The sequence below is a fragment of the Lolium perenne genome, chromosome 6 (genome assembly GCF_019359855.2).
Source record: "Lolium perenne isolate Kyuss_39 chromosome 6, Kyuss_2.0, whole genome shotgun sequence".
Lineage (NCBI taxonomy): Eukaryota > Viridiplantae > Streptophyta > Magnoliopsida > Poales > Poaceae > Lolium > Lolium perenne.
Window position 1 is genome coordinate 49,599,356 of NC_067249.2, and position 21,252 is coordinate 49,620,607.

At 43.6% G+C, this 21,252-nt stretch overlaps 2 protein-coding genes across 22 annotated transcripts; one reads left to right on the plus strand and one right to left on the minus strand.

Annotated features, from left to right (window-relative positions):
* Positions 1 to 6,210: 6,210 nt before the first annotated feature.
* LOC127310462 (uncharacterized) lies at positions 6,211 to 15,233 on the minus strand. 21 transcript variants are annotated; one of them, XM_071821673.1, is made up of 14 exons: positions 14,785 to 15,233; positions 14,044 to 14,715; positions 11,579 to 13,966; positions 11,349 to 11,415; positions 8,812 to 11,263; positions 8,364 to 8,372; positions 8,161 to 8,254; positions 7,939 to 8,066; positions 7,752 to 7,833; positions 7,557 to 7,668; positions 7,330 to 7,481; positions 7,025 to 7,205; positions 6,714 to 6,921; positions 6,211 to 6,642 (listed from the first exon to the last, which is right to left on the minus strand). In XM_071821673.1, exons 5-9 carry the CDS (start codon positions 8,840 to 8,842, stop codon positions 7,826 to 7,828), a joined length of 270 nt encoding a protein of 89 aa, XP_071677774.1. In that variant the 5' UTR covers positions 8,843 to 11,263; positions 11,349 to 11,415; positions 11,579 to 13,966; positions 14,044 to 14,715; positions 14,785 to 15,233; the 3' UTR covers positions 6,211 to 6,642; positions 6,714 to 6,921; positions 7,025 to 7,205; positions 7,330 to 7,481; positions 7,557 to 7,668; positions 7,752 to 7,825. The 21 variants fall into 21 exon arrangements, with proteins under 21 accessions (XP_071677774.1, XP_071677773.1, XP_071677770.1 ...); XM_071821672.1 differs by having other exon boundaries at positions 7,557 to 7,833; XM_071821669.1 differs by lacking the exons at positions 7,752 to 7,833; positions 14,785 to 15,233 and having other exon boundaries at positions 8,812 to 11,055; positions 11,156 to 11,263; positions 14,044 to 14,291.
* Positions 15,234 to 16,111: 878 nt separating this feature from the next.
* Positions 16,112 to 21,024, plus strand: LOC127307913 (receptor homology region, transmembrane domain- and RING domain-containing protein 1). The gene is made up of 5 exons (XM_071821674.1): positions 16,112 to 16,290; positions 17,458 to 17,784; positions 18,260 to 18,484; positions 18,809 to 19,213; positions 19,689 to 21,024. The coding sequence occupies exons 2-5, from the start codon at positions 17,643 to 17,645 to the stop codon at positions 20,684 to 20,686; spliced, it is 1,770 nt and encodes a 589-aa protein (XP_071677775.1). The 5' UTR covers positions 16,112 to 16,290; positions 17,458 to 17,642; the 3' UTR covers positions 20,687 to 21,024.
* The last annotated feature ends 228 nt before the right edge of the window (positions 21,025 to 21,252 follow it).

Below are 21,252 nucleotides of genomic sequence, written 5' to 3' on the forward strand. Positions count from 1 at the left end.
TAATATCACAAATTGCATGAGGACGACGAGCATGCTGCAATCGCTGAAGAGATGGATCGTCTAATGAGGCAGCCAGGAATGGCAACATCTCATCGTGGCTGTTGTGCCCTCCGTGCCTACAGGTTGGGACCTAGGTCTAGGTCGTTGTAATTACCTTATCCGGACTCGTGTCGTCTTGAAAAAACGGTACATGGATCAGTGGAAGCAACCTCCAGGGCCGTGCTGATCCGCCAATCCCCCTCCCAACCTACAGTGCCGGCCGCCGGCAATAAGGAATGCCTCGGCGACGGTTCTCCACGGCGGAACAACATGGGTATCAGCGATTACTCGATCCAGGTGAAGGCGCCGGTCTCGGGCAGGATGGCATGTGGCGGCGCGGCGCTGTGGGGATAGGACTGGTGATGCGGTGGGGCGAGAGAGACGACCAGCAGCAGATCGATTCGGGAGGATGCGTGGGTCAGAATTAATTAGTAACCGACCGGAAATTATGGAGATGCGCGTGGTTAACGGCGCAAAAGAAAGATGTCGTCAGAAAAAAAAGTTGCATGTGGACCGTACGATGGAATAGAGTTGGACGGGATTGGAATTGGATCGGTCAGATGATTTGTTTCTTATCGGACCCCGGTAGGGAGTGTCTACCCATATTTATTTGCAATTCTTAAAAAAAACGAAAAGTGCTTTTAGCACACGAGCTCCAGTGCTCTCGCTCAGTTAAAAAAATTGAAAAATGTTTTTACAAGTTATTAAAAATTATGAAAATAATTCTGTAGATTACCAATGATACATCCCACAATCATGGAAAATCCCAATCCAAAATTCTTTTTATTTTTACCTAGACAAAAATGACAAATTCTGATATGTTTTGGAGATTTGAAAATGACTACTCAGATCTACAATTTTGTCATTTTTTTGTAGCTCAAAATATTAAGTATTTAAAATTGATTTTTTGCCCGTTTGTGGGATACATCATTGACTATGTGTGGATTTTTTTTCAGAATTTTTTACAACTCAAAACTATTATTTTTAATTTTTTAAAAAAACGAGATCACTGGTGCCCATGTGCACCAAATCTCTGTCCAAAAAAAAACCCATATTTATTTGCAGATACTGAAGATGGGCTATTTACTGACATTCAAAGAACTATTGGTGGCAATTTGGCTCATAGGAGCAAATGCTCTCATTATATAAAATAATTAAAAAACAATTTTAAAAATGTTAAAAAATTCTGATATAAATTTGTTGGTGTACATCTTGACATTCTATGTTAGTGCACAAATTTTCGTGGAGAAACAACATTTTATATGGCGTGTACAAAAAAGACAAAAAAATATCCTGTACGTAGTCGTGTTATAGCATCAAAACTTGTCTTTTTTACAGGAGCCACAATTATTTTTAGTTTTTTTTTGAAAACTTGTGTACCAATATAAAATATCTAGATGTACATGTAAAAATTTAGTTTAGAATTTTTTGATACTTTGAAATATGGATTCACATAATGGGAGCATATACTCCTATGAGCCAAAGTGCATTTCCCGAAAAGGAATGAGTAAAGAAAGAAGAATGGACGTGTGTGCTGGGCGCCTGGGCGTGCGCGTGCTGTGCCGGCCGGTGGTACCGCCAGGTCCAGGCCGGTACCACACCGCGCGTGGCGGGTGCCACACCCACACTACCGCCGCTACTGTTAGGCGCATCTCCAGCCGACGTAAACGAGCAGCGATAGTTTTCGTCCGCCGTGATCGAAAATGTGTCTGGGCACTTCTCCAGCGAGGCGACGTAAAGTGACCGGGCCGTCTACGGCGACGCAAATCTGGCCCAAATATGTGCCTCGAATACGTCTCTGGACGCTGCGCGAACGCGCAAAGTGTCCGCTCGCGTCTGGCGGACGTTTCGTCGGGCCCGCCTGGCAGTGACCCTGCGTCGATGCGTCTTCGCAGGCGCGCCAGTGACTGGCGCCGCTTCGCTTCGGCAGTCTGCGCCACGTTAATGGCGATGCCTCGACTGCCGAGCGGCCGCCGCCCACCTCCGCCAACGAAGTTAATGGCGACGCCACGCGTCCCACGGCCGTCTCCTACCTCCGGTCTATATAAAGAGGACGCGCGTTCTTCTTCCTCATCCACTCCTCCAAGCAAACCCTAGCCGCCACAAGCTCCGCCGTAGCGCCGCCTAGATCTTCCCGCGACGCAGCCAGGCCCGCGAGGAAGTCCATAGCGGGACCTGGTGGGACAAGTTCGCCCGCGACCTCGAGCTCGAGCCCGGCTGCCAGCTCACCTTCCTCTACGAGGGTGATGGCGAGATGATCGTCAAGGTGTTCGACGACACAGCGTGCCGCATGCACTACCACACCGGCGAATCCGGCTCGGACACCGATAGTTAGATCTTAGAGTGTTCTTTCTTTGCAGCGAATATGGCTACAGGCCAGTTGAAGCCAGTAGTCAAGGTTTCCGCATGTTCTTCCTCGAAGAACCAACATGGCCACCGTTACCAGCTGAATTTTCCAGTTTGGGTGACTGGGTGTACCCTCGAATGTTCTTTCTTGGCAGCGAACATATGAAAATCAACACAGCTGGTTTCTTTTTTTTAATGTTTTATTTGTGTGAACCATGGTTCAAACTATGTGTTAGTTTGTGTAAACCATGTTCCAAACTATGTGTTAGTTTGTGTAAAATCATGTTTCAATATGTAATATTTGGAACTATGTTTAAATGGAGAAGAGGAAAAAAAAACAAGTAAAAAAATGTGTCGCCCCGCTGGAGCCAACCCTAGACGCAAACGGACGCGCGAACAAAAACGGACATTTTAGCGTCCGCGGCGCGATGCAAACGGACGCTCGCGGACAATAAAATGCGTCGCGCCGCTGGAGATGCCCTAACCCCGATATCCTTTTTTGTTCGAAGACAAGTACCACGCCGGTACCGCACCGGTGGCCCCGAGACTGCCTATCCGGTGGTACCGGGCTGATTCGTGGGCACATCCGGCCTGCCCCGGGCGGCTCTACCGACCCGTTGCGGTGTGGCCGTTTGGCCATCTGTGGCTCGCTGCGTGTGACTGTTGGTGTTTGCTGGAGGTGGTATCTCCCACACCTCACCGGTACTACCAGCCCGAGCGGCTGGCCAATGGGTGGATTCCCCGCACATGTATAAAAGGAAGTCGTCTTCTCAGAAGCGCGTGGAACTCAAGAATTGCTCTTTGACCTCCATTATTGTGATGGCTTTATTAATTCAAAGTCGGGCTCGTCGAGCCTTCAGTTTAAAAAACCCTCAATTGTTGTGAGATTCATTTGCCTAGATATCTCTACTCCCCCACTTAAATCTCCTGATACTTGAGGATTTGGTAGAGAAGACCTAGCCCCATATTTTCACCAAAGAAATTTGTATTTTCCTTCATATTCTTTGTGGATCTTCCAGAGGTTGCCCTGAAGCTAGTCTTTGTGTGAAGCTTTGTGGTTGCCACTTGAGAGCCTCTAATTCAATTGTGGATGTGTGCCCCAAGCTTTGTGTAAAAACTCTTGTTGCCGCCATCAAGGCTACCGCTTAGTGGAGCATGAGTTAACATTTGTTGTTTGCTCACCCGAGAATTGAGTGATTCCTTTGTGGCGTTGGTTGGCTTTCGTGGCACCACACCCCTTCAACTTAGACGTACTTTCCCTCAAAAGGAAGAAACTACGGGAATCAAACCTTGTGTCTCCGCGTGCTCCTCTATCGGTTACCTCTATCCTTCTACCATACTTTACTATTCGTATCTTTTTGTTGTTTGCTTGCTTACATCTTGTCATATAGGTGGATTCACCTAGTTACATATCTAGATAATTTACCATTTGTGTCAAGCCTAAATTAAAAAAAGATTTGAAATTTGATTAGCACCTATTCAACCCCTCTAGGTGGCCATAAGAATCCTTTCACTATGGTAAGGTTCAAATACAAATTTGTTGTATCTTATTATATTGTTGGCAGAGGTGCAACCTTTACTTTAGCTTTGTGACCTTTAACATATATAGAGACAACTGAGTATCACTCAAGCCATTGTTAACTATGATCGAGCAACTCATTGGGTATCTAGGATCTACTTCGTTAATTTATTGGATTTTACATTGACATTTTTTTTGTAAGGTTCGAGTAAGTCTTACAATTTTATTATATTTTACTTTATTTATCTGCACATATTACTAGATCACGATGGTGGGTGATCGATGACAATCCCGTCTATTTTGGCAATATGTTGATAGTTTCATGTTCTATCATGCATCATATAATTTATGTATAGTCATAAGAAAGCCAAAAAAATTAGGAAATATGAAAAGCACGGCTGAAAATCATTGCATCACTCAAAACCAATCACATGTTCAACTATGTGGAAGAACGAAATCTAGGACGGAGTAAAAGGTTAGTCGAAATATCCATTTTAACTGATCTTCTAACCTGAAGACATCACTCGTTTGGAGTAAGTCTTAAATTCTCAATACGTTTTTATTTTGCATATCGATCTGCGAAGAAAAAAAGTATGGGGTTTTCGTGCATTGGCATCATTCGTGCACTAGTTTGTTGGCTGAACTAAATTTCGAAATATATGATGTCAGCTATTTAAAAATTGATTTCTCACAAAAAGTTCACATCTAAATTTGCATCCATCATTGTATTTATTTTGATGAAGGCTTTAAAGTAGATCCGGGTTTGATATGTTTTGATTAGTAGTAGAAAAAAAATGAATGGATAAAAATACACTAGTAAGTACTCTCACACTTGTTCTCGGGTTGCTATACTAGTTACTCCCTCCGATCCATAATAAGTATCGCGAATTTACTTAAAATTTGGCCAAATTTAAACTAAAGTCTAGACGTGTATTATTGATCGAAGGGAGCAACAATTTGTAAAGGCGAGCTAGAAGCTTACGATGTTGCGGAGACATTAAGCAGCCGATGAAGAAGATAAAAATAATCTTCTTCTATTATAAGGAAAATGCAATCCAACATAAAATAAGATGCAACTAGCAATGAAAGGCGCGGCGGCACGCCGCGCCATATGGTGGATGGTTGATGGTAATTTTTGTAGTGACACTGTACTTGCACGGGATTCAGATGCAAAAAATAAATACATGATCCCAATTTTTTTCATTCTCTTCTTATATGCGATTCCTAAAATGTCAACCATCTTTATTTATTTACTGTAGAATCAAATTTATGACACCCGGTGAGGGAGAGTACATTCCAATGTTTACATCTTACTTCCGACACTAAAATTTTACATTTTCTAATATTCTCAAGTTTATAACGGGGAACCAAAACTTATGAGTAGTTGCAACTTTTAAGGCGGGCTCTCATTTTTTCCTAGTCTTCTCCCTCCTCTTGAGAGTTGCGCAGATACTCCCGTCACCTCTCCCATCCTCCTCTGGCGGCTCTACCGGCTGGAGTAGGGATTAGAGGGGTGGCCGGCCTTCTCCTTTGTACAATATGTTAGGTTGTAGGTTTGGTTTGCCGCTATGGCATCTTGACGTTATGTCGTGTTGTGGATGATGATCTTGGTTGCGGTGGAGCAGCGACCTAGGTCGTCCGGCGTGCTTTCCTGTCGGATCTCCATGGTGGAGGATGGTAGTAGAGCATCGATCTGGCATCGGTCTCAAGAATAAGCTCGGGGCGTCACGGATGTTGGCGGTTTCTGCTAGAACTGTCCATCATGGAGGTGGACTGAGGGTTGCAATCTTACCTCAACAGCCGTTGGAGAAGATCTTAAAGCTTCACATGGTGGAGGTCATCAACGACAACAATTTTGCTCTGAAGCATCGGTGCTACTTGCGCCCATGGGTTTTCTTCCTCCAGGCAGCCGTGCCAAAGCAGAGGAACTTCAGTTTAAGCATAACCATTGCTTCGAAGCTCTGAAGCACCAACGGTGGAGAAAGGCTGGGTCGCTTTTCTCAGTTTATTTCAACATTCTATTTGCCAAGTGTGGGAACCATTATGTACTTTCTGTAATGCTTAGGGTCCTGCTTCTAAAGTTGTCCAACCACAGTTATTGAAGCTTCTTGGTCGTTTGGACCCTTCTCTTGTTCAAAAAAATGTTGAGTGCAACATGTTATACCCCCTTGAGGCAATATAAATATTTGAAAATTATGAAATAAAGCGGTGTGGAGTAGAGGTTCACTATGTTTGGCCCTTGTTACATACAGCGGGAAAACAAAAGAGCGCGCTAATTTTATTCATGTCCCATTACATAGTTCACATGACAGTTTAGCCGAGATAAGATATTACGGAGAGTTAGTTGCGTCCAGTTTAGTATAGAGTACATCTTAATAGCCATAGTCTAAAAGTAGAATGAAAAAGACATAGTCTAAACAGTCAGACTGTCCCAAGATGTATAAAGACAGAAGAGGACTCGGGGCCCAAACATATGAGCCTTGAACAACAGAACTGGGGGCCATAGCGAAGCAACCTTGTTGCATACACCAGCCAAATAGTAGCTTGTAGACAGTTAAAACACCAGCATAAAAAAAATCGCTGACAATAGAACCACCATGCTCTTCACGTTAAGCTCACAAACACGTGCCCAGGAACCTAGTCATCAGCATCCGAAAAATGTAACCCTTTCTTCGACCTGGGTGCTCGCCATCACCGGGATTGTTGCGCTTCATTCTCCCAATGGAATCGGAGGCAGTCTACAATAGAAATACATCGCCTGTCAGAAACGCAAAAACACTGATGTCCTGCAAAGACAGTACAATTATACCTCATCAATAACGGAAGCTGAATATGTTGCGTGCAGTCTGTGGCGTGAGATCCATGAACAGTGGCAGAGTTGATGTCTCAGCAGGATCTGGAACATGCTTTGGGGTTTCAGGAGCAGGGATGCCAACATTGTCCTGACCTACAGCTGAACAATTCACTCCCTCTCGCAAGACAACATTGGCATGGACAATCGGCTCAACAATTTGTACCTGGAGGTAGTTGTGCAATGAGTATAGTCATTCACGTCTATGAGTAGAACAACACTGAATTCTCAAGTAAAAACTTGGGCACTGCATTAGTTAGTCCTCTTACACTTGACACAAGCAGCAACGCCTCTTTTCGGACGACAGTTTCCTCAGAAGGTCCAAACAAATGAAGATCCTCTTTTTGGACGACCGTTTCCTCACGAGGCCCAAACAAATAAAGGTCCGTAAATTTGGCAGCGAGAGGATCTGTAGAACCAGTGTCAACTGCTCCAACAATGAGCCTATACCTGGCAGAGCAATGACATAAAAAAATAAGAATTAGTGTCTAACAAACAGAACATAAAAAGGGTAAAATAAAGTAAGCAATATACATCACGAAAAACGGAGGACATGGAAATCAGGTGCACATACCTGGGCAGATGTATAACAGTGGGGCACCAAGGACATTTGTATACTCCATCCTCTAAAGTAACCATTTTCCAATATTCTTTGCAGCTTATATAATACCAACCCTTGGTTATGAAAACATCGGTAATTATACTGGATATCTTATAACACTCACCCTAAACATGATTAACAACAGATTTAACCAGAGAATGCAGGGGAGAAAAATATTCACCATAGTACTCTGAACATACCATGATATCATTCGGCTCAAAGGCCGCTATCTCCTCGATTGATGATACGGTCGGCTCAGAACGACTTTGATTTGCACTGTGCAGCTCAATGCACCACGGTAGATGTTTCGATCTGTAACACACGGAAAATACACATGTCACCAAACAAACAACAATCCTGACACGCAGCAGGAACTGATTCCTTGATAAACATGCCTCTCCCGAACATCAGCTATCTCTAGAATTGGCAGATTAACATGCCATCTTGTAACAGATGTACACTTGAAGGCCTATAAACCTGCAGAGCAATAAATACTACAGTTTGCATAGACCAAAAAGAAAGGAAACAAATAAAAAAGCGAAAGATAACAGAAAATAGTGCTAGAAAGAGAGAGTGCGGCACCTGAGCAATGACTAACTGTCATGCCAACAAATAAAATGATAATAGGCTCCTCATCCGATGCCTCTATCAGCCCATCAGCATCAAACAAATCAGCGTGCTCCCCACAAAGGGTAACAATAGCAAGCTCGCTTCATGAAGCAACATAAACATAAATCAGATAACAATCAAAAGAGGCAAGTATGTTGTCGGAAAAGTAGATATAAAAGTAGCAGCAACACACACCTAACATCTGTGATATACACTTGACGTTTCTGGCTCCTAGCATTACCAGAAGGGGGCAAAACATAAGTGACCTTGTTCACCAATCCAACAACGTCTACAAATCCACATGGAGCAATCAAATTATCACAACATAAAACACATGGTATTAAGGATACAGATGACACAATAAAATAAACCAAGCACCAAAGCGGTCACATTCTCACCAGATAGAAGTATATTCCATAGTTGCAGGATTCGGGATCGATGCCGTGATCCGCGATCCTGGGTCGATCGATCCGGAACGGGATCGGAACGCCAGGGGATCGATCAAATTCGTTTTTCGGTCGTGATCCCGTTCCCATCCTTTCTCTTCCCATATTAGGACCCTGGAATATGGTAGGCCCATTAAAATAAAGCCTAAAATCGGTAATTCCTGGGCTTATTAATAACCTTGATTTTGCTCCTCTTTTTCCTTGATGCTGGGCCTCTTTTCCCTTAATTCTGCGCCTCTTCTCCCTTATCATCGACCCAAATTAAAGTGGATCGCGATCCACGATCCAACTTCCCATACCGGAGATGTGTACTCTTGACCGATCCTTGTTCGTTGCTATGTCGAACCTCGTTCCCGATCCCGTTCCCCGATCCGAGCGATCCGGTTCGCCGGCAACTATGGTATATTCCGATCGATGCGATGCAATAACATGCTAAATGGGAGAGCAGTATAGGCGAACAAAGGAAAGTTCTCCGGCGGTGGCACCACCTCTGCTAGAACAATCTTTAGACTAAAGCAGATCCGAAAAGAATGATCCACTGATATGTAGCTTTTTTGGGGATCATATAAATCAAAATGATCAATCACATAGTCTAAACAGTCGGCTGGCCCAATTCAGGGATAAACTTGCAAGCATCCCAACTTAAAAGAAAACACTGTATTTTCAAGGATGGGTTTAGTAGTTCTAATTATTTTTTAGTTTAGGTTGACTATCATACTCCCTCGAAAAAAGCCTCCTAGATACTTTCTTAAGACGCTGATGTGTTGTTAGAGAACTAAGTTGTCACAGTTCCCGAAACTTCATCTATGGACATGTGGCAGAGACATTGAACTAATGAAAGGATAGCTATCTAGTATGAAAGCACCTTGTCGAGCTTATTATGAACCACTTGGATCCAATTGCAGAATGACATGGCACTAAATGGTTGGAGAACAGTTGACAAAATATATACCGGATTCAGCAATTGGCAAAAAAAAACTCCGTTGCAGAAGTTTCTCTCCCGACTTTACTTTCCAATAGATGTTATTCATGTGAGACAAATAAGTGGTGACGACTGTATCTCAAGCAGTGCATAACATTGCCAAGAGATGCATCTTCTCAAGTTACAATACGCCTTCGTGTTCTCAGCTTCTAAGGACAGTTAGTATGATGATATCAGGAATTAATGAAGATATGTTATTTCTATTTGAGCCATGAAGAATAATTTTTACCTAAGCAATTACTTGCATTTGTGAGAAAAAATTGGGCTCCAGCCTGGAAAAATCTTTTCAATCGAATTGGAAACATCAGGGACAAACAAATTAAATAGGAACAGGTAGAGTGTGACAGATCAACATTTTCTAACATGTATGAAATAGCATAACTAATTGTTTTCTGGAGTTGCAAATACAAAAATGGCCGACGTGAATGTCATACAGAAGTCGCATTATTTCCTGCCATTCAGGATAGAATGCCTACAAATTTTGAGTAACAAATACTTTAGCCTGGATACACCATTCTGAGTAAGAAGAAAAGGCATGACATTTTTGTTTGCCTACAGATTTTGTTCAGAAGAAAGGCAAGTATGGCAATAATAAGCACTCTGTGGTTTCTACAGAAACAATTATGCAATGGATGGGAAGCAAATTTTGACCGAAGCAGCGCAAGCGCTCTATGATTTCTCTATGAAGTAGACAATGGACGGTAGGCAAATTTCTACCGATGAGGCAGCAAGCACACTGAACACCGCAAGCAATTTATCGTGAAAAGCAACACATGAGATAAAGTAGCACCTCCTAGCATCTTACCTTTTGGGAAAAGCTTATCTTGAAATGGAAATAAGTCACTTCTATATGTTACAAAATAGGCATACATTAATCTTCAGATATTTTGCTGAACAAACCGAAGATACTGAGACTGTGTTTCCTATTTGTAGAATAAAAAATTTAAGATGCTAACTCTACTACTGCTTGATCAACATCAGTTGTGAGGATCATTCAAAAATACACTTCCACTAAATATGGAACTAATTGCTGCATTTAAATTTAAGAGCATCATCATAAGGGCTTGGACGAATAAAAGTTTATTCATTACATAACTACCTTAGCTGATCCAGAGCATATACATAGTGAGCAACTCTTGCAAATATTGACTGATAAATTATCGAAATAAGACAATTCTAATCTAAAATAAGAAACATTTTTGACCTTTGAGCAAGAAGACAAAAATAATGTAGCTCAAAACAATCCGTAAATGCGAGGAGTTCAATGAGCTCTTACAATCCATTGAACCAAACTGCATCTTTATGGCGCAGCGGCACGCCGCGCCCGTGGTGCTACACTTTTTGAGTGTGCATATTTTGTACAATTTGAACTTATTGCAGGGGTAATATGAGCAGATGATATAAGTAAAAACATTAACAAAGCTGATGCATATATGGGACACACATTAGTTTATAGCAATAGTAAGCCAGAGGACACCTGTTTACTGGATTATATCGTAGATGGATTTATATTGGAAGGGGAGAGATTATCTAATATTTCTGACCTACACTACGATAACAGAAGGAAGGTGATCTAGCTATTCTCCAGCTCTGCTACCTGTATGTGCCTTGTGTCACTGTCCTCGTCAAAAAAGAAGATGATGATTGTTTCCCTCTTTGGCACTGCTAGGGCATGAACAAATACATTAGTTGTGTGCTATTCATACCCAGCTAAAGCGGCAGATAGGTGATTAATATTTTACACCACGATTTGTGGGCACACCTTGAGACAAAATATATTTTTTCACATAAACTACTTGGTTCATCAATTTGGGCTCTTGCCTGTTTGACCTTTAGCTGGAGTTCAGTTGATCTAGATTAATTATATTTGCTGCAAGGGAAAGAGGATTGAATTAATTTTATTTGATCTACCGCAGCCTATACCGTTCAGTTGAAATCTGTCCCAACAAATTTACCTCGCAAGATGCAGTGATCTATTTAGCTGGGAATAGTTCACTTGAAGTTTTCTTCTCATTTCCTGCACTGTGGACAGTGAGTATACATTTAGCTGCTAGTATAACTTTGCAAGTATGGTTATTTCCATAGTTTAGAGAAATTATCAAAAATGGCAATGAAATACGGTATGAAATAATCAAAGAATGCAAATGAAATAGATAATAAATCGTATGTCATGTTAGATAAGTACCCTGAAAGAAGAGTATTATCTCCAACGTGTGCTGCCAGAGGTGCAAACGGTTATGTATTGTAGTAACACTAAAAAATTGGCAGGATGCATAATAAATTATTGGGTCTTTCTTCGTGCTTCAGGGATGATGCATATATCGACTGGATAGGTCGATTATGGTTACCTGGCACACAACCCTCCATTTTAATTGTATGAATAAAGATTGCATAGCTCAGTAAGCAAAATACGGAGTAGATGATATGGCACGATATGGTTGATTCAAACTGTAACACGTGATGGAAGAGACAGCGAGGATAACTGCAAAGTTCCATGCAAAGTAATGGCTATAAAAGGAGAGGACTAAAGTATCACATTTTTGGACAGAGTAGTTAAAGTAACTGAACATAAAAACGTATATATATACAGGCAATTGCAAGTTAACTGAATCTCTAAGTTATAGGCAATTGTGTAAGCATATCTGAAGTTATAACCGGGATAGATATTACCCAATAGCATCACATGTGACAAATAGCACGGTGCAGGACATTTCCCGCGCTGTATAATTTTATCTATCCCAGTTACAGTCTAACCATGACAGAGCAAGTAGATGGCCAGCAGCAGATTTGGCAGCAGCACTCATGTGCAACACCTAAGATTGGACCATGCGGACATAAAGGTGGGGTAGTGAGTTGATCGAACAACGGTTATTTAAAAAATGGAAATTAGAGTAAAGATGTTCTGTATAATATATACCTGGCAGCCTATATGACCAAACCTAATTCTTATGTAAGTTGTCCAGTGTTTTGATCTCTGTCTTTTCAAATGCTTTGACATAATTCTGAGGAAGGCTGTTTGCATATCCAAAGGCAGGTCAAACCATAGAAATTCAGGTTTTGAATGCAACCAAAGAAGCAATAACTCGTGAACTTAGAAATTTATTTGACCAAAAAAGAGAGACTTTTTATCACTTGCTATTTGTTGAACCAATATACTTTTATCTAGCTAATGAAAACGGGAAATTTACAACTTCCTTTTGATCCACGAAAAGAGGCGTACAGGGGGAGCTGACATATTAGATGTTTTTGCCTATTTTTTGCAAGTATTATGTTGTTCTTGAGGACACAAAGCTAGAGCTTCCACCCGAAAAAATATTTTGATAACATGTTGCTACTCCGGATAGCAAGAATAGCAATGGACTCTGAAGAAAACTTATCTGAGGTAAATGTATCCCTTTCTGCTAATTTGCTACAACTAACTTGGTTTGAACAAATAACTCATATGTGAGAACATGATGCATTCAGTGTTCTAAGGCATGAAAACACTTAGGAATTAAGTCCTTTGAGTAAACCGACAATCAAAATTCCAAGGACTACACTCTTTTGCTTCTCCCAAACACTTCAGCTAGAGATGAGTTAACAAAGTAACTTGGATGAGAAATGGAAAGCTATCTTGAAGTAGAGCAAGTATGTGCACCTGTAATGAAGGCTTTTTTTCCTAGCATAGAACTTGCATACAAAAATAGTGATACATATACAATAATGCTCAGCGGGTTTAATAGAAAATATATCCACATGTACTTAAATTTTTTTCCTAGCACCGAACTGCATACAATATATTGTTAACACGTTTAGACAATGGAAGTTAAATGTTCGGTGTTGTCTAAAATACGACACCACAACATGCAAAAAGAACACAATCAAATTTACAACAGCCAAGTATAGGATAGAAATAGTTTTTTTTAATCATATTCAACTTAAATAATGGAATCTACAAAATCAGATATGTTTTGGATCAATAATGAATGTCATATAAATAATTATTCTCCACACATTGATAGTAAAACATTGTAAAGGAAAATAGCACATGAGGAGCTCTGCCACTCGCTGGGCCTCAATGCTTTGACCATCGTTATCCCAGTAAGTATTAGCTACGCGAATTATCTGAATTGTCCTAGCAGTGATACATGTACCCACCGGTTCAGCCATGGGTCTTTCGCACACCACCTCGCCGACAGAGTTGTATGCATCCTGGACTCCTGGTCGTCGTCCGGGTGGTCCACACAATGACAAAACGCCGCGCCCCCAGACTCAGAGCAGGCGGCGGCGCTGCTGGCCATCCAGTCCCCACATAGCGAACCAACCAGCAGGTCGCAGACCGCCGTCCAGGTGAGGAGATGTATGGGAGAAGCCAGAGCACGGGACGGCAGGAGAGCCTCAGAGACAGAGGAGGACCCGACCGATGCCACGGCCGCCGGCCAGGGGGCTCTCACGGCAGGGGAGAGATCCGGCGGGGAAGATTTTGGGGTAAGCAGCAACTCAGGACGGGGGGAGGATGGTGAAGGTGTCGACAGGGACTTTGTGGATGGAGCCCGTCATCGTGCCCGCATCCGCTTCCTTGCTCGTCTGCAACCTGATGGATGGATGTAAGAAGGGGGAAAACAGAGAAAGGAGAGGCGGATAGTGGAGGAAGGGAGAGGCGACGTGTACCTGAGATAGAGACTATTGTAGGACCGCTGCATTGGAGGTAACCCACATGCCCTGAAGCGACGGCGACCACGGCGACACGGCGAGAATCGTGTAGATGCAATCTAGGAAAACCAGGTCGCTGCTCCCTACTCGCCGTCTGGTCTCAGTGCCGACAGCATCGCCGCCACCCGCCACTCCAACTTCCTCCCGAGGTCGCGCGGTGGCCAGGTCGGCGCGCCGCCGCCATGCCTTGGCTGGCTTCGAAAACTCGGCGCGATGTCGCTCCTGTCAGCGTGCTGCTCCCATCACTGCTACTTGTGCAGTTGAGATCTCCGGGTTCGGATAGAAGAGGTCGGAGATTGGGGAAACTCGGGCGGGGACGCGAATTATCCTTCTGTTCGCCAACACAGCGCCCTCCTTATGCCCCCCGCCTCCCCTCTTCTCTCTCCTGGATAAAACGACTATACCCCTGGTTGAAGTCGCGGCAGAGAAGCGGCGGCCAGACGCCCGCCATAGCCACTCCCACTATATCCCCATCGGGAGGAATACCCGTTCATGGAGCGCCAAGCCTGAGGGCCGCCGCCGGGACCTCATCCGTCCGTGCGCCCCACCTTGCCCATGGCGTCGTCCTTGGTAGCAGGGCGGTCCGGAGGCAAGTTAGTGCTCACCGATCAGGAGCAGCAGGCATCGATTCTGGGAGTGAAACAAAGCACATTAGAGGGGGAGAAAGAATAACACGATGTAGGGATGAGGCAGGCGTACCTGTCAAGCGCGCATGGTCTTCCTCGTCGCGGAATCGGGTTGTCTCTGTCCTTGGGGCGTCCTCTCATGCTTGTGAGAAAAGGTGAGGCCAGGAGGGAGAAAGGAAGCGGCGCTCGAGACCTCCATACACGAATTCTAGAGAGGAAGGAGGCGGAGCCAAAGCGGACACCACGCGGAGTCGCCGAGGAAGAAGCGGTGACGCGCCGCCGGCCACGGAAGGGCTCGTTCCGGGAAGAATTTAGGCAGAACACGGCGAGGCGTGATAATACGGGGGATCAGGAGAGAGACATGCATAGAGACACAGGTCAGAAAAGAGGTCAAAGCGGTGAGTAATACCAGACAAAACCTGAATCTGACCAGGACCCATCACAAACAGCAAAAGACACATGCCTAAGTCTACCAATAGGACACAGCGCTAAAGCAAAAAGGAGGAGATCTGACCAAATCGTACCTAGAAGAAAATTTCTACAGGACACCAAAACTGCACCTAGAAGAAACACTACGGAAATAAAACTATCAAATAGCATACGTGTTACCTCCACATTAATCTCAAAAATAATTCAAAACTCTTACAAAAAAGATGTTTGTTCCTAAATAGTATAGTAGTTATGATAGAGCAATTGCACATGCATGTCATGGTAGGTACCATTCTTTTATTCCGAAGGGGTTTTGTTTCTTCTGGCTGATATCTGAACTGGAGTTTACTCTACTGACATGATTGATTGATCTTCCCCTTAATGATTGAAATTGGTAAAGTCACTGATATATCTTAAGTGGAGTTTACTCAACTGACATGATTGATTATCTCCCCCCTCCATGAATTAAACTGATAAAAGCACCAAGTATATGGAAACACGAGAGAAATGAACTCGGATATGACATATCTGATTAATTTACCCCACACTTTTCCCTAGATGCTAAACTGTGGTTTTCGGTCAAGGTCAGTATCACTGCACCAAGCTCCGAAGACACCTGAGATCGATCTGCTCCGACAGCTCAACTAGTAAGAGCTTGTACTACTAGTTTTTTTCTTAATTGTCCTTTTCATTTCTCCAGGACAAATAATAAACTGCACTCACTGACACAATTCTATTCGACCGTGGATAGCCATTTGGCTAATTTTAGAACGTCAAAATCACCAACCGATATAGATAGATGTTCCCTCATGGAGCATATCCATTCGGACCATCCCCTGCATCTACTCCTCGATGTGCTTCATGACAAACAAACAAAAATAACTATTTTTTTTGTACATCGCATTACCAAAGCATTTTCCCAGAAAAAGAACCAAAAAAAAAAGATGGTCATTTTCGAGGGTGTCTAGGCAGCTAGGCTAGGAAGGAAGAAAGGATAGGCCGCGACTCAGACTCGATCCCGCGAGCACCTACCACCAACTCTCCTCTCCTCTCCGGCCGCCGCCTCCGCCTCCCGCTCCGGTCCGGCTAGCCTCCACCACTCTCCCCGCTACATGGAAGCCGACGTGCCCATTGCCACCACCACCCTCAGGTACCCGATTCCCCCTTTCATCTCCTTTTTCCTTTTCTGGTCTGAGTCGCGTCAACGATTCGGCCTTGCCTCGTCAATTCCGTGCTCCTTTTAGCCAGGCCGCGCGCGCTCTAGTCGCCGCCACGATTGATGCTCGACTGGGTCAGAGAGACTCCCGGATCCTGTTCCTCTCTCTCTCGTCTTAGGTTTCCCTTCCAGTGGTGCTGAGCTTGGTTGCTGCCCTTTCAGCCGGATTATCCCATCTCTCCTAGGCTTTTATTCAGATGCCGACTTGAAAGCACCCATCTTTCACGGGTCTCGTCTTTCAGTGATGTGGCTCCTTGATTTGCCTGACTACCCTCGGCCGCCCACGGGATATGCCGGCATCGTACTGTTAGAATCCCATCTCTCCCGTTTTGCTTATGCTTGTTGCTGTTGGAATGAACCAAACGGAGCGATGTATCTCACCCATACAGATGAGAATGGTGATCGTGTGACACGGGTTCTTGCTCGCTACCTAATAATCTTGCCAGGGTAGAACGCCGATCTGAAACTTGGTTAGGCTCTGGAACTGAAGATGTTCTTCAGATGCTGGTACTTGATTGTTGTATTACCCCACCTGTCTAATAAAGTTCCTATTTTACCCGCAATAAAAAAGTCTGGGAGATTGTTGAAGATACTTATTCTTAACCTGTTTGCTTAGATCGCTGGGGAAGGTCCTAGTTTTGGAAATTTATTTGCCTGACTTGGCATTTTAACCGTGCTTTCGAAAAAGGAAAAACCTTGAAATGACTATATTGTTTCCTTTTTTTTTTTTTTGCGAATATACTATATTGTTTCCTTAATACTACCTCAGTTCTGTTTTAATCCACGCGGGAATCAATTAGCACCATGCACATAGTCAACTAAGGCCTGCGTCGATTAAAAGCGTCCGGAGGGAGTAGAAGTTATTTTTTCGTGTGGTGAGAAGGTTGGAATAGAATAATTTTGCTGCTTTTATATGATATTTAGTTGAGATTAAAAGGCTCTGTTTTCGTTGTTGTACACGTGACTTAGTTCCTATTAAATTATGTACTTTTTTATTGGAATGTTTAGCCTTTATTCCTCCATATTCCGTGCTAAATTTCTTCTCCTTTTGGCACAATGTAAGGTATAAAATTCTGAATGAATCTCGGTGTTGTGTTGCAGAAATCTTAGTTGATAAAGGTGCTTTGGAGCTGCCGACCCAGAGCACGTTTTGCTCATTGACTGCTCGCAGCGACATGGGCCTGAAGTCTTAAAAGTGTCAAGAGGATTTTCCATTGCTTCTTTTCCATAGCTGTAACCTGTGAAAATAAGCTGGGTTTTCTTTAATAGTCACGGAGATCGTTAAGATGAAGATTACACGAGGAGCAGCCCCATTTCTTCTCTGCCTCTGTGCAGTGGTTTGCCTCATGGCTCAGATAGGGACTGCGAATGTAGTTCTAATGGGGAATAACCTTACTTTTTCATTTGACGATGTTGAGGCAAACTTTGGTAAGTTCTGGATATCTTGGCATCATCTAGCTCTGACAGAGTAGAGTAGCAACTTCTAATATTTAGATGTCACCACATTTGTTTGCATGCCTTGATGTTTTCTCCAACTGTTACTTATTACTCCCTCCGTTCTATAATTCTTGTCGCGGATTCAGACGTATCTATGCATAAAATGTTATGGTGCTGCTAGGGTTTGGGAGGGAGAGAGAAGGCTAGAGAGGGCTGCGAGGGCGCGAGAAGGCCGGCACGTACTCTAACATAAAATGTGTCTAGATACATCCAAATCAGGACAAGAATTATGGAACGGAGGGAGTACCAGACTACCAGTTTATGTGCTAATACTTGGTTTCATACCGATTAGTTGCACTATTGATTTCTGTTGAGTTCCGGACATGCACATATGTTTGTGCTGTGCTGCATTTGCGTACATTGTTTTCTCTGAAGGACTCACCATGCCATTTCAATTGATTTGCAGCTCCCGGAGTGAAAGGTTCAGGTGTTAATGGCATTGTTTATACTGCTGAACCTTTGAATGCCTGCGGTGCTTTAACAAACAAAGCAGTCAAGGGTCCGCCTTCTCCATTTGCATTGATTATTAGGGGTGGTTGCACATTTGATGAGAAAGTGAAGAATGCACAGGATGCTGGATTCAAAGCTGCAATTGTGTATGACAATGAAAATAGTGGGGTTTTGGTTTCAAGTAATGTACCGTTTCACTCTCACCCGTACTTGGTTTTCTAAGTTTCTTGATATTACTTGCACAGCTGGCTGCATCATACTCCTTTCTCATGGTATCAACGTATGACCAACACAAATAGATGGATATTTTTCCTTTTGTTTGGCACCTGTTGCATTAAGCACAAATACTTCCAGGGATTATCCCCAGATAAATGAAATATAGAACTTACTGTTGAACGGAACCTGATATGAAATCATATCAGTGACTATAATTTTACTAGTTCATGTTTAACATTCTTCATAGCATATTATTTTTGCACTATCTAACTAAGAATAACTGTAACAGTGGCTGGAAGCTCAAGTGGTATTCAGATATACGCCGTGTTCATCTCGAAGGTCTCAGGGGAGGTTCTGAAGAAATTTTCAGGCTCTACTGACGTAGAGGTGTGGATAATACCCACATTTGAGAACTCCGCCTGGTCGATCTTGGCAATTTCGTTTATATCACTCCTTGCCATGTCTGCTGTTTTGGCTACTTGTTTCTTTGTGAGAAGACATCGAATAAGGCGGGACCGGCCTAGAAATCAAGAAACCCGAGAATTCCATGGAATGAGCAGCCATCTAGTAAAGGCAATGCCAAGCCTTATTTTCACAAAGGTGCAAGAGGACAATTGTACGTCGTCAATGTGTGCCATTTGCTTGGAAGATTACAGTGTCGGAGAAAACCTAAGAGTGCTGCCTTGCCGTCACAGTATGTCTCGCCAACTCTGTAACACCATATGTGTTTTATAAACAAGTACAAAAACTACTCACCTCTATATGTTATACTTTACGCTTCAATCTTCAAATTCAGAAGTACAAGTAGTATCTGTGCTAGGATTTGAATCTGTCAGCGCAGTGGCTCTATGGTGTGTAACAAATTTACTAAACTACTACTCGCTGCATTTATTATCATGTAGTAGGTGCTTGAAGTTCTTTGAGAACATATGAATATGGAATATCGGTATTGCCACTTGAAAATACCACAGTTGCATCTGAATTTCTCTGTAACATCACATCTATTATTTCATCTTTATCAGAATCATTAAGCAATATAATTGTAGTCAATTATTATCGTGAAATACACCAATTAGACTACTGTGTCCCTTTTATGCAACCAACCAGCTATCTGACTAGTTTGTTTTTCTAAGGCAGTATTCTGATATTTTGTTTGAATTACCATGCAGAGTTCCATGCAGTTTGTGTGGACATGTGGCTAACATCTTGGAGATCATTCTGCCCCGTATGCAAGCGAGATGCAGGTGCTGGAATATCAGCCCCTCCTGCCTCAGAGACTACCCCACTGTTTTCTTCTGCAGTTCACTTACCGTCCCCGACATCCTCATTCCGATCAAGTGTCGGAGCATCCCCTCCCAGGCCAATAAGCCGACGTCCTTCATCGCAATCCATATCTCGTGTCTACTCCGTTTCTGGCACCCCACACTCCTCCAACAACACCCAAAGGCCTTACAGAAACACATCTGCCATGAGTACAAGCAGAAGCGGTGCAGACCTCTCAAACTTGTCTTCTCCCCTCCTCCGCCCATCACACCTCAGCTCCACACACTCCCTGGTTGGCAACCACCTGTCTCCACCGGTCAACATAAGCTACAATTCCGGCTATGGATCGCGCAGCCGGCATCTCAGCTCATCCTACATCTCCAATTCTGGATACAGATCTTCTGGCCACCACTCCCTAGTTGGCAACAATCTGTCTCCACCGGTCAACATAGGCTACGCGCCACCGCATGCGTACCATTCTGGCTACGGATCGCCCAGCCCACATCTCGGCTCATCCTACATCTCCAATTCCGGGTATGGGTCTTCAGGCCAGCACTACTTGGGTTCATCCAGCCAGCAATACCTGGATTCATCCAGCCAGCAATACCTGGGTTCATCCAGCCAGCACTACCTGGGTTCGTCCAGCCAGCACCACCTGGGTTCGTCCAGCCAGCACCACCTGGGTTCGTCCAGCCAGCACCGGTCGTCTTACCTACGGCGCTGCGGTGAGTCGGGGCCCAGCCTGTCCACCATGGCCCCTCAGTCACCGCAGTCCCAGCTGAACCACCTGGCGGGCGCATCGTCGGGCCAGTCCTTGCGGCAGTCCTACCTGAGGCACTGCGGTGATTCAGACGCAAGCCTGTCCGCCATGGCGTCGTCGGGCCAGTCGCTGCCAGGGTGCTGATAGTGCTCAGCAGAAGCTCGCTTCCTTCTCCCTCTGCATGCAAGAGATGCGTAACCTGTGAATACATACATCGAGGCGTGTGACATAGGTGTTTGCTTGTTCGAGAGATAGGGGGAACTGAATCTTGCATAGGTTTTTGTTTTTGTTTCTTTTTCTTTTGCCGTTTTTGTGTTTCTAGTGGTTGTGTTATTTGTACATTATTATTTTTATAAGTATACAGCGGCATGAGGAAACTAAGTGTTATATGAGACAGGATAGAGATGGTGGTTTTGAAGTTGTCGTGGTTATTATGGAAGTGGAAATTAATTGTAAAGCTGGTTTAGATGCATTAGTCCTGATATATGATCACGTCTCTGAGTGTATAGTGAAGCAAGAGAGGCTCCTTTCTCTTGTCAGCAAGGCAGCAGCAGAATGTATCTGCAGTTCCTCTTTCTTCCTTCCTTCCTGGAAGTCTTCCTTAGAAAAAGGAAACTACTCAGTTAAGGATTCAGATATTTTGGCTGCCCCTTTAGTAGGGGGTTTGCCTGTTAGCATAAGCAAAAGCATCAGGTACTTCAGTTAGGATT